Source organism: Ursus arctos, unplaced genomic scaffold, assembly GCF_023065955.2.
Source record: "Ursus arctos isolate Adak ecotype North America unplaced genomic scaffold, UrsArc2.0 scaffold_27, whole genome shotgun sequence".
Taxonomy (NCBI): Eukaryota; Metazoa; Chordata; class Mammalia; order Carnivora; family Ursidae; genus Ursus; species Ursus arctos.
The window spans coordinates 19,167,684-19,181,979 of NW_026622952.1; the positions used below are offsets into that span (position 1 = coordinate 19,167,684).

The 14,296-nt window shown below is 36.9% G+C and overlaps 1 protein-coding gene across 1 annotated transcript in view; it reads left to right on the forward strand.

The window, feature by feature from the left end:
- SGCZ (sarcoglycan zeta) overlaps positions 1 to 14,296 on the forward strand; it is a 1,051,274-nt gene that overhangs the window by 994,027 nt on the left and 42,951 nt on the right. Inside the window, exon 5 of the mRNA XM_026508469.3 lies at positions 5,978 to 6,100. Within this exon, the coding sequence (XP_026364254.2) occupies positions 5,978 to 6,100 (123 nt within the window). The remainder of the gene's footprint in view (positions 1 to 5,977; positions 6,101 to 14,296) is intronic.

The window sequence follows — 14,296 nt, forward strand, 5'->3', positions numbered from 1 at the left end:
TGAAGCTCAGTGGCATAAAAAAGATACTTACTCCAGCAGTAATCAAGGAATTCTAAATTGAAATCATTGTGGCATACCTTTTAGGAACTCAGATTGGCAAAAATTACAAAGTCTGGTAGCGCTGAGTGTTGACAAATGATGGAGAACTACAAAACTCTCATAGTCTATTGGCGGGAATGTAAATCGATACAACCAGTTTGGAAAGCAACTTTTTATTATCTAGTAAATTTGAAGTATGTTCTCTATGATCCAGCCATTTCACACCCAAGCATCAGCTCTAGGATTGCTTGAGTGTAGAAGGAGACTTGTAGAAAAACTTTTATAGCATCATTGTTACTGACTCTGATATTGTAGAAATTTGTAAGATTACCATCACTAACTGGTATATCCATACAATAGACGATAGTAATGAAGGTGAATAAAGCCAATGTATCAAAATAGATGAATCTCACAAACCTAATACTGTGTGAAAAAACCTAGTCACTGAAAAATACAAGTAATGTGAATCTATGTGTTTGTGTATGTACGTGTGCGTGTGTGTATATAACACAAAACATGCAAAACTAAGAAAAATGTTTTAAGGATACACACATAAGAAACAACGTTACAAGATGGGAGTGATAAAAACTCTTTTCAGGATAATTAATGCTGACATGCAGAACTCCCCAAAGATGAAAGGGCATGTGATTAAGAAGAGATTATGCTGAAGGCTTGTGTTGGTAATAATAACTATTTCTTCAGCCAGGTGGTGGGTAACATCAAGTACACAATTGTAATATTATGAGTTTTTCATAACTTTTTTAAAAAGGAAGATGGAGAGCAATAGTATGTGATCATAGCTATGGTATAGATGGGCGAGGGAGTGATAAACAAGGCATACGAGTACAAATGGTGGAAATTCCAGGTAGTTAACATACAGTGTAATAGTAGTTTCAAGTGAACAATGTAGTGATTCAACACTTCCATACAACACCTGGTGCTCATCATGACAAGTGCCCTCCTTAATCCCCATCACCTAGTTCACCCATCCCCCACCTCACTTCCCCTCTGGAAACTATCAGTTTGCTCTCTATAGTTAAGAGTCTGTTTCTTGGTTTGCCTCCCTCTCTCTCTTTCTTTTTTTCCCTCCTCTTCACTCATTTGTTTTGTAAAAACAAACTTTTTATTGAGGAATTGCTATGTACAAAGAAGTGTCTAGACACAGGATGGTAGGAAGGGTGAATGTGACCTCAGGGTTCCTAGAGCTACCTTATTTGCTGGACAAAGAATGGTTACTCCTGCAATTCTGAAACAGAAATCAATTCCTGTGATTGGAGGGGTAGGCTGCGGGGGGCAAGTTGTGCTAATCTCTGACAGGATCCAGTGTAGATTGCAATTGCCAAAGGCTCGGGAGCCCTTGTTCCAAGATAAACCACCAGCCCAGCCCCTGTAACCTTTCGCTCATTCTGCTCCTTCTCCTTCTCTCCCTAAGTACACTTAGGGTAAACTTTCCACATAAGAGTTTTTAATGACATACATAGTGTAAAATAAAGTACAATGCTTATTTATATTTATATTTCATGAGAGCAGCTTCTTTTGTTTTGTTTCGGCTTTTTTGTTTTTGTTTTTTGGAGGCCCATGATAATTCTAAAACAGGAATTTCAGAACTTTGAATTTAGTTGATTGTATTGACTCTTGTTTTTATTTTTCTTGTGGGAATTTCTAATCTTTTAATAGTACTCTTCTTCAAGACCTTGAAAATATTGACAACATGTAAAATCAGAGTTATATAGGAAGAAAGATCCATCATGATATGCTTGAGGAAAACACACCAGAGATAATTAGACATATCCATTTTGATCTTTGCCTTGTTGTCTTTAAATTGGGACTAAATAGTACCAAGAGGCCCCATGGAAATACATTGTTTGAACCCCTGTAGAGATTTTTATTGAAGAAAATTTTCCAATTCATGTGTTTGACTGATTTAATGTAGGAAATGCAAAGATATGCCTTTGGCTACTGAATATGACTGTAAGAAATGTGAATGTTCTAAAAACGCAATGGGGCCATCTCTGAGGAGAAAAAGAAAATAGCTTTGTTGTTGCTACGTCTGTTTGCTTTTAAGGAATATATGCAGAACATTAAACAAACTAGAGAAAATATTTGGATATATATTGAGTACTTCAACCCTTTTGTGAAAACTGTGATTTTTTTCACATGTTTTCTCCCTTTTTCCTGCCAATTCCCTTTACTTATTTTATCCCTGACTGCTCTTTGTTTGATTTTGAAGTTGCTAACATAAACTTCCTCAGATATTCTTAAGGAAGCATTTAGTCTTGAGACTTTAGTGAGCAAGTTAGTGTTTAAGATGACTAGTAAAGGGGCGTCTGGGCGGCTCAGTTGGTCAGCATCTGCCTTTGGCTCAGGTCATGATCTTGGGGTCCTGGGATGTGGCCCTGTGTCTTCAGGCTCCCTGGTCAGTGGGGAGCCTACTTCTCCCTCTCCCTCTTCCCTTCCCTCTGCTTATGCTCTCTCTGTCTCTCTCAAATAAATAAATAAAATCTTTTAAAAATTTTAAAAATATAAGATGACTAGTAAAATATAGAATAGTCCGGATAGCGCTATCCCCCATGATCTGTTTGCTAAGAAATCAGAGCTCCTCATCCAGAGTCATCAAGCGTACTGCTTTCCTGCAACTCTGGAAGCATTGCTGGTTGAGAAAAAAATGGAACTGAACGTTTACTGCCCCTCCGAACAATTAGATCCTGAGTTGACCTCACCTAGCAAATATGTGAAGCTAGGAACATGAAAAACAGAATAAGACAACACGAAACATGTTATGACATGATAAATACAATTTCATATAGCCTACTGCATTAACTTTAAACATAAATATTTACAACAATGCAATATGTGTCTAGTTACATGCATTTATTGTTTGCTATTTGCAGAAAAGCAATGTACAGAAGCACAACATATTCAAAATTATTTTCTGATTTAAAATATTTACTGTCAATGTATTACTAATTGCTTGTAGTTTTGCCTTCTGAAATTTTACTAATATGTTGAATAAAGTGTAGTCTGCAGTATTAATTTATGTATCTATTTTTAATTGAATGTTTCTGCGTGCACTTATTTATGGCCTAGATGCATTTTTTTATTCCAGGTGTGCATATATTTTCTTACTTGCTTATTTGCTTTTGCTTATTTAAATTTAATGAATTAAGATTTCAACTGACTTTGCCATATCCGGGTACCCCGCTTATATTTCTGCTTGTTTATGTGACACACAATATAGCATGTCTACGTTAATAAAGTATCTTTCATACGATGACATTAAATGTCATGCCAAGAGAAGTCTTATAAATTTGTGACCATATGCAGCATGTGTGTGTATATATTATATATTACAAATATTATATACATATAGTTATCTAAGGCACTTCAGTGTCATTAAAGTCACTGATATATTTTGTGGATCAATTCATCCAATAAGTAAGTGTATTTGAAGACAGCAATGTGATGTACAAGTTAAGGTTTTACATGTATAATATCTAGAATATCTTTCAGGCGGTTCAGATTTAGTGTTATGTCTGAGTGCCTTGAAGATTGAGACATAGAGGCCTCCAAACTCAGAGGTCACATTTATCAACACACCAGCCCCCAGCACAGTTTTTTGAACATCACCCAGTTGGGTTACTATGGTTTAAAGATTAAGAGCACATACAGTAAAGTTAGATCATGATTAGCAGAAGACATACTCAACTGAATACAGTCTGCTGACATAGTGTTTGCCAGATCAAAGGCAATGACTGTCACCAAGAACAGTAGGTCTCCCATGGTTTCTCCAATATTGTCATTAAATTTCATAAGAAAAGTGCTTTGCTTAAATATATATACATATATATGTATATATATAACAGACATTAAAGTACAATTCATGCTACTTTGATCTTGACAGCCTGCAAGGTTAACATCAGTTTTATCTGACTTAGCATTGTCGTACTTTAAAATTTTTCTACATAGACCTAAAAACATGTAGTTTCTTATAAGAAAAATATGCATTTTGTTTTCAGAGCAAATTATCCCACATGTTATCAGGGTTTGGAATTAATGTTTTCCTCTTATTAGGTGCCCCCCAGAAGCTATGATGGAGGGAGGTGTAAGATACTAAAGCCCATGGGCTAGGACTGGGAGCAGGGCTGAGGTGGGGTTGAGGGCCAAGGAAAGGGACAGGAAGCTTATGTTTGGTATTCCTTCACCTATGTAACTTCTTACCCTAAGTGCCCCTAGAAATCAGACCCAATTTTAAATTTGGAGAAAATTTTGGAATACAAAGATGATCTCATGTTTTGAATTCCTGGGGGTCCTATATCTAAAAAATAATGGCAGTACATTGTCTCAGTCTGTTTGGACTGCTATAACAAAATACCGTAGACTGGGTGGTTTAAACAACAGAAATTGATTTCTCACAGCTTTACATGCTGGGAATTCTAACAGCAAGGCACTAACATCTCCAGCGTCTGGCGAGGGGCTGCTTGCTGTTCTAGACATAGCCGGCTTCTCACTGGGTCCTCACTTGGCAGATTGGAAAGAGGGAAAAGGCAGACGTTATAAGGTCACCACCCACAGGACCTAATCGCCTCCCGAAAGACCGCCTTTTCTAACATAATCACTTGGTGGGCTTGGATTTCAACATACGAATTTTCGGCAGGCACAAATGTTCAGTCCATAGCATATGTAAAGTAAATGCAAAGAAGTATGCACAAGTGCGATGTGCCTTGGTCCCTGACTGGGCTGGACTGTATCTGATAAGAGTTTGTGATGTAGATAGCAGAGGGGAAGTGCTCCAGATCGTTGCAGGAGGGGAAGATGTAGCATATGCCAGATGTGTTATGCCACATGAAATAAATTGATATTATGGAAATAGCAATTCCTCACCCTCTGACCAATTTGGTCATCTTGTTGAAACCCTTCAAACCCACAAATTAATCATGTTTTCCAAATATGGAAGCTGCCTTTGTGATTTGTAGATGGATTAATATGCAAATTGTCCAATAAATCAGAAACAGATTTTTCAATTCCGTGGTGTAACTATATTTATTTAATATTATAGTTTAACAAATCAGGAAAGTTATTGATGACAAGATACACTGGGGAACACTAAAAACATACATATATATACATATATATATGTATATATATATATAATTTTTTGCAAGATTGCATTCGCATTCAGTGATAATAAAGGGTGAACAAATTTAATATTAGCATATATAAAATGTAGAGTAGGGGTGCCTGGGTGGCTCAGTCGGTTAAGCGCCTGCCTTTGGCTCAGGTCATGATCCCAGGGTTCTGGGATCCAGCCCCGCATTGAGCTCCCTGCTAAGCGGAGAGTCTGCTTCTCCCCCTCCTTCCAGCTCGTGCTCTCTCTCACTATCTCTGTCTCTCTCAAATAAATAAAATATTAAAAATAAATAAATAAATAAAATGTAGAGTAGCTGAAGCTTCACAGCTGAGCAGTGCTTTATAAGTACCTTGTAATATAGCAAGCATGGGGACTATTGTCTGCTTTCAGAAGGAACATGGGAGTCATTCGGTCCACAAGTATTTATTGAACATCCAGCATGTGCTAGGTATAAAGCCAAGTTTTCAGGCTATAACCAAGAACAAAGCAGATGTCATCTCTCCTTGCATATATGCAAAGCTTTTTTGTTTTTGTTTTGTTTTGTTCTTAACTAGTTAAACCTACAAACCTTGTTAGGACTATGTCAAGCATTTAGAGGTCAGATGAATGTCCAACCATCCCAGCCCAGCAAACTCTACCAAATTAGCCTACTAGAAAGGATAACAATTTGAAAATATTAATTCAGGTGTAAAACATACTGAAGAGATAAAATAACTAAATAATTTATGTATTTCTCCTCTTTAAAAAAAAGTACATGTCAGTGGTTTCCTGCATACCAGTTTCATTGTTCAACCTTTCTTCTGACCGTAGGAGCTGATGCTGTGGAAGCTCAGTGTAAAAGATTTGAAGTGAGAGCGAGTGAAGATGGCAGGGTGCTGTTCTCTGCAGATGAAGATGAGATTACCATTGGGGCTGAAAAGCTGAAAGTGACAGGTACTGTTGTTTGAGGTCTTGAAACATTGTTTACTTCTTGAAAGAATATGCAACTGAACAAGAGTACGTTATAAGATGTATGATGCTGAAAGTTGAGTTCACATAAAGACATGATCTCACACCATTGGGTTTTCCAGGAGTCTTCAAATAGAAGGCAACTGGTTGTGGTGGCAGAAGACAACGTAAACACTGGCCTTAGTGACATAAAGTAAGCTGTGTGTCCTCGGTGGGGGTAGGATAGACGGAGGAAAGTGGGTCAGCAGAGCGGAAGAAAAAGTGGGTGCAGACCATGAGAAAAGGTAACTCAAGGTGATAAGACAAACACAATTTAGAGGTATCACTTAGAAGTAGAAGATACGCAGAAGAACTAAAATGTAAATATCAACTTTAGAATGAAGTAGGGGGAAAGTTATAAGTAAATGAAATTATTTTCTTTAGGGCTTGTGGTTATTCTCATAAGTATATATATCAAGATATAGTGCTGTCCTGGGGCACCTGGGTGGCTCAGTCAGTTAATCGTCTGCCTTTGGCTCAGGTCGTGATCCCGGGGTCCTGGGATCTGCCCCACATTGGGCTCTTTGCTCAGCAGGGAGTCTGCTTCTCCTTCTCCATCTGCTCCTCCCCAACGCCCTTTCTCTCTCAAATAAATAAATAAAATCTTTAAAAAACAAAAATAAAAAAATAAATTAAAAAAAGGAATAGTGCCACCCACATATTATTTAGAAGTTGTTGAAGTCGTTATTCTAATATTAGAGCTATTAATTCAATCACCAACTGAAATTAAAAAGCAAAAACAAAAGCATAAATTAAAGTTAAAAGCAAGGCTGAGAGAGGGGAAAGATTTTATGAAGACTATTTTAAGCACAAGCTCTTTGAATTACTTGATTTGCTATTATAATACATATAATTTTGATAACATATTTTAAAAATACCAAAGAAGCCTACAGTACAAAAAAAGTGAGATAAGCTTGACCTAGTGTTAACCAAATTTGAGTTTGGGAACAGCTCATGGGGTATCTATCCTATCTATTTAGGTCTTACTGAGCCCTGTGCCATGTGAGAACAGTTAGCGTAGAAATTAGCGTCTGCGCTCAGGCTGTTTGGGTTGAATCCGGCCTCTGTCATTCAGTATTTAAATAGACCCTATGCCTCCAGTTTGCCTTCATCTAAATGATTGAAATGATCATGATCATGATAACTTCAAATTATGCCAGGATATGGGTGCACACCTATGTGTACATGTGTGTGTGTAGAATATTTTCAGCACATAATGAAGACATTGTAACAGATCTTTATATTTATTAGTAAAGATAATAATAATATTGTTAGTGTACGAGACATGAGGGCTTGTTTGTATTTCAAGAAAGGTGTACTATTAAATGGTACTGAAATTCAACAAAGATAGTTAATTTTTTTTTTTTTTTTTGAGAGAGAGAGAGCGGGGGTAGGGGGATGGGGGATTGGGGCAGGGGCAGAGAGAGAATCTTAAGCAAGCTTCACTCCCAGTGCAGAGCCCTATGCAGGGCTTGATCTCATGACCCTGAGATCGTGACCTGAGTGGAAATCAAGAGTCAGACGCTTAATTGACTGAGATGCTCAGAAGCCCCTCAACAAAGATACTTCAAATGGAGATCCTCACTGGGCCTCCTTGACTGGGATCACAAGCCACTAGTACCATCCCTGCTGTCTCCCATAGCTTCCTTTCTCTTGTGGGATGTTCTGAGGAGTAACTGGAGCCTGCACCATTGGGTTGGTGTTTGGAGTGTTTCCCATTACTGCCCAACTGCCTCATCTTTTCTTTCTTCAGCCTCCTTGGAAAGGTCAGGAAAGGAACCCCCACAGGGGGCAAAAATTGACCTTTCTAAGCCCCAAGTCTGGGGGGCAAGGGACAAAAAAAAAAAAAAATGACAGCTTTGGTTGGAACAGAGCACAGACAAATAGGAAAGGACGTTGACTTTAGGACCCTTGGTACTAACATTTGAGTTGCTGGTTGGTGGGAAAGCAGGGAAACCAGGTAGAAATATACTCAGGGCGATTAAGCAGATGTGATTTCAATATTTAACAATCTTTTTTTTTTAAAGATTTTATTTATTTATTTGACAGAGAGAGAGACAGCCAGTGAGAGAGGGAACACAAGCAGGGGGAGTGGGAGAGGAAGAAGCAGGCTCATAGCAGAGGAGCCTGATGCGGGGGCTCGATCCCATAACGCCGGGATCACGCCCTGAGCCGAAGGCAGATGCTTAACCGCTGTGCCACCCAGGCACCCCCAATATTTAACAATCTTTGAACCTTGGTAGTGCCTCCTAGTTACCAGCTTTAATCCTGAGATAGTTTTTAAGATATTACACACTTATCTAAAAATTATTTCATCCATATTCGGATATTCCCATTGAGTACTTTGCATTCACAAGTGACAGGAAGTTATAGAGTTCTTGACAGTTTTTATGAACTCATGGAATTTTAACTTTCTCTGATCTTATGTTGAGTTTTCTCTTAACAGTTGCAGTGAAGTGCTGTCTTCACAAAATTAGACCCATTAACTAGTTTTCAAATTTTTCTTTGAGGTGCATAGATACTCACCTTTATTTTCTTTTTCTTGGTAACCTGGCTGCCATCCTTGGATTGTTAATGGGAATTATTAAGTTATAAAGTCAGCAGAGAAAGTGTTCCCCGAAAAATCTGAGTTTTTCTCCTTTTCAGTTAACTTCCTTCAAGCAGTTGTCTCTGCTGACTTAATCTCTGTCTCCCCCTCTGTGTGTGTGCAGGTGTGTGCATGTGACATACACATGGCATGTATGTATATCTGGATGCATAGATAGATAAATACATGTCTCATTCTGGTTCTCTTTTTCCATTTCTTTCTGTCTCAAACATATACACATAGCTTTGAGTTTATTCTTCATACAACTTTTGATTGATTTTTGTCATTCAGTTATCTCAGAAAATTAATCAGTTTTATAGTAGAGGTCTGTACCATGTTTCCAGAAGATCCTAAATAATAATATAATTTTGAGGTCATGACTGCAGAATCCAGGCAGAAATTTTTGTAAGGATTTAAAGCATAACACGTGAGATGAGGGAATGAGAGTGCCTGTAACAAGTAACCCCAATTTCTAACCTGATGTGGATATACAAGAGGCTTCAGTTTATTAACAAAGAAATGCTAAGTTGGGAGTGTTTTAATTTGATTAAAATCCCCCCTAGGATCGAGTTGCATTTCTGTTTCTCACAGAAGAGCCCATATACCCACAGACACACATAGACACAAACATATACACATACACACACCCTCTCAAATTCCTGCTAGGTCATTACTCCTTTAGCAGAATATCAAATATTTACTTTGTAGTAGCTTTATTCCTTCCTGCAATACTTCTAAAATAAAGAAAAATAAAGATATCAAAGGCAAATATAATTTAGAATTTCACAAACTTAGAGGAAAAAATTGTGCATAGCATCGCGTACAATTTAAAGGCCCTGGGATTGATTAGAAACTCACATATACTTTAAAGCGGTGCTTGAATCATTTGACAAATAACACTACAAAGAAACACTGACTCCAGGGTGTTTCATATAAATTAGGTAGCTGTGCTGACAAGACTTCAAAGTTACATGTGACAAGAGATCTGTGTGAGGTTGATTCTGGAATTTTAAATTTGTGGCACAAAATTTTCTATTTAAGCTATATCCATTGGAATTACAACTGATTCTTTCTGGCTTCATACTTCACGAGCAATGGCATTTCATACCTGGACTTCTCTTTCAGGGTGACAGAAATGGATAAATTTATTTAGACAATGTGTCTATACACCTGAGGCAAAATCACTTATGACTAAAATTATTCATAGGTCTAGCATAGCTCAGGATATTTACATTTACTCCACTTGGAAAGTAGCAGGGATTTACCTGGTATGTTCACATACTCCTAGGGTGCAGGAGGATAGAAGCAAAATCACAAATGGTTACCTGAACACCAACACGCTTCATTACCCCATCACCGTGGTAAGCAATCACGTGCTCAACATTTGTAATTTTTTACTCTTGATATTACTTGAGTTGTTCAGTAACCGTTTGCTTAAATCTTAATTTGAAGCTACTTATTTGACCTTAACCCCTACCCTCTGGCTACATCACTAAATGTATTGGAGTGCTACAGGTTAGCTCACCTATGCATACTTGAAAACTTTGTTTTCATTAAAATTGGTCAAAGATATTCATTCCTTACTGCAATTATCTTTTGAGACCAGGTAAACAAATAAAAGATATAAAGCTTTACACTTAGAAGACTCTTAAATTTAGTGCTTTCAGGCAGAATCAATCAACTGCAATTTGCACTTTCATTTGTATTCCAAGTAGTGTATTAACTTAGAGAACAAAGTACGAGTCTGTCCTATGACTTTATAAAGTGAAAAACTTTAGACGTATAAGATAACTTCATGTTAAATTTTATGCTATTAATTGGACTTAGATCTCTCTGTTTTGCTTATGAGAAAAAAGAGGAAAAATAGCTAAATGTATAAGAAGAAAGGAGATCTCCTTTTTTCAGGCAGTAGAAATTAAAGCTGGCAATCTGAAAAAATAGTGAATCCCAACCCTGCATCCACCCTGTGCCCTAATGTTTGCTTGAAAGCCATGACTATATCACTCCTTCGTCCCTGTTCTAATTGAATGATTGGGAAGATAGACAAGCTCCAATGCTTGTTTGACAACAGAAGAAAGGATTTTCTGAAGAGCTGCCTTTTAAGTTAAACACCATGCTTCTGGGTTGAAATCAATATTTCCTGGTTTGTTTTTATTAGTTAGTCTTCTACATCCTTGTTCTTGTCTGTTAAATTGGCACACTTTGTGGAGGTCAGCTTTGGAATCAAGCTTTCTATTAGGGAGAACCATTGTTCCTTCAAGTTGTCCAAATGCCAAGAATGTGGTAACACGCAGCCAACAGGACGGAGCTGCTTGGTTTGAATAGCACCTGAAAAAATGTGATTAGAACAGGTGCTGAGAAAAGTGATGTGCAATCACTTAATTTTCTCAGGTGTGGCATTTCAAGTCTGTGGACTCGGGTAAATCACTCAACTCCATTTTCTAGTTGCTTTTTAGAGTTACTGAGGATACAGATTTTAGAAACACTGAAGATTAGTACCACTCTGTCTCCTCCACAAATATCCAAGTAACAAAGGATTGCAGGTTTCAAGGTATATGAATAATGAACCATGCTCTTCTCAAACAATAAGGTATTTTCCCTGAGCACCTGAGAGTCCTCTCCATGACTTATTGTATTTTTCCGAGCTTTCATTTAAATGTTTACTACTTTAGTTAAAGAAAACTTATTGCAAATATAATTGTGTAATAGAAATCTAAAGAAAGTGGTAAAAAAAGACAAGTCCTTTATAAAGGTTGGAGTGGTTGCTTGAATCAACATCTCTGCGTATTAGTTTTAAAATTTTCCACTGATGTTTTTAAATTTCTTCTTATAGCTATGGGCCTTAAATCCACAAAATATCTCAAAGATATAATTTATCCTGCCACTGTGTAAATGAGTAGTCTGATTTCTTAAATATCGTGATGACATTCTAAAAATACATTACTTATAGAAAATGGTCTACTAGAATTGCTTGCAGTTTCATTGTTTCCTTGCTGGCTGTCAATCAGGAGCTGATATTTCTTCCTAAAGGTGACCCATATTCCTTCTTATGCTTTCCAAGTGTCCTGCGTCCGAGAACACTGGGTGAGTTCCTCTCATGATTCAAATCCTTCTTACTTTCCCTCCTGTTGCATCTCTCTAATTTCTTTTTCTGCCTACAACTGGAGAAAGATTATCTGCTTTTAATAGCTCATATGATTACATTGCCTATTATATTACCCAGATACCTGGATAATCCAGGATAATCTCCCTATTTTAAGGTCATTGCTTAGTAACCCTAATTACATCTGTAAAATCCCTTTTGTCATGTAACATATTCACAGTCTGCGGGGGTTTAGGATGAGAACATCATTGGTAGGGAAGTCCTTATTCTGCCTGCCATACTGTGCAAATGGTTGAATCTCTCTAAGGCTTTTTTTTCTTTCAATGCTGAATTTTCATTTCAATGTCATGCAGCTGCATAAGTATAAATATTTGTTCAATATACAACAATTATGACATCCATAGGGAATGTCTTAGAGAAAATAAGACTGCAGATATTTTATTGCTTTATTGCACAGATTCGAACAAACTCTCAAGCTGGTAAATCCACAGCTGGGCGTACTACCAAGGAGCACATTTTATAATCACAGGACACTGACCACATAGAACACAGGAGACTTTCTACCAGCTGACTAGAGAGGTTTACAACAACAAACGGATTACGTGAATGCAACCTGAAGTACTCTGTACTCATCCAAAATGCAAAAATACATTTGGCAAAAATAATAATACTACTATACAAAATACACATAAAAATATTATTTGTAAACAAGCAGGTAGTTGTATTTTAAAGGAAACTAGGCAATTTAAAAGCGAAGACTGCAAACCATGACTGGTCTTGATGTCTGAATGCAGAAGGATTGAGTTATGACAGCCTCCACATAGAGATGTGAATTGTAAATGTTGAAGCCACTTTGAATCTCGAAGTCTTTTTTTCTTCTTCTTCAAAGGAGCATTATAAGAATCACCTACCACACAGGATTTTGGTGAAGGTAAAGGATATATATGAAAATCCCTTAGGACCAATCCTGCACAAATTTGATATTTAATAAATGCCACCATGTAATAATTTTTAAACATCATTACTGTTCTCCTAATTTGCTTAATATCTTTTAAATAAATACTTACAAAAAAAAGAAAAGACATCGGACGATAGATGAAAAACAACAAAATAAGAGAGGTGAAAATACATGAAGTGAAAATCATATATCAATATTAGAACTGGGAAATTATATACTTCACTGGATGTTTAGAGATATTTGAAGACTTCATGAGAAAATGTAAAAAGAAGGATAGAAGAAAATGGATAAGTAATACTAGCTGTATTGTCAAAATGTTCATTTCTCTCATTTAACCATGCAGACATAGGCAGGCTCCATGAGGCATCCAGTGATACAGGTTCCTTAGAAATTACACATCTGCATGCCTCTAGTTCAGACTGTTGCCCTTGTCCATAAATTTGAGGCTATCACATACCATCATCTCTGCATTCCAGCATGGAGGAAGTGAGAAAAAGAGGAAGCAGAAGGGAAAGACTTTTCTTAGAATATCGTATCCTAGAAATAGCATTCATCTAGAAATAGCACTTATCACTTATATATTATATTGGCCAAAATTTAGTCACATGCTTATGTGTAACTGCAAGGGTAACAGAGAAATGTTAGCTGTAACTGGGCTATGTTCTTTGTTAAAATTTTGGGTGGGGACTTCTGCTGATAAAAGAAGAATGGATTGACTGAGAAAATGAACCATTTCTGCCACACGAAGTGATGTAATAATATAGAATTATAATACATAACTTCAAAGGGAAAGAAAGAAAAAATGCATAGTGTTAATATATTATCCATTCGACAGTATCAGCCTTCAAAATGGCTCTTAAATTTGCACTGTTTCAATACAGCAATCCCCCTTATCCTATTTTACCTATCGCAGAAGATTCTCATGCATTTAATTCTGACATATCTACTTTCGGAAAGTCATTACTATCATGTCATTCAGTAAATCAAGACCATATCTTCACTCCCTGTTGTCATCTTTATTAAACCAAAACTTCACTTCCATTATCAAGATTCTTAAAAACTTTAATACGACATTTTTCTTATTTCTTTCCAACATACACACTCTAGTTGGATCGGTCAACTCACTCAATTTTCCATCTGTCTGCAACTCAAAATGCTTGCAGTCAAGGACTGAGTTCCAAAGAGTTATAGTGGGAAATTTTACTTTTAGGCAGCTCAGAATGTCTAGAACTGTGTGAAAAGAGTGAAGTCAAAATCAATAGAGGAATTCAAACTTAAAGTACCAAGGAAATCCCAAATATCAAGTCCAGAAAATTAATGGGTGAAGTGAATCTGGAGATTGAGACAATATTACAGAGCTAGATGGAGACAAAATCTGTGTGAAACCAAGTTAAAAACAAACAATTGCATTGCATGAATTAGGGGTGGCAACCAGTCTTGACTATTTGCATCTTCATTTATTGGTTAAAGGCCTAAAGTTATAGATGTAGAAAG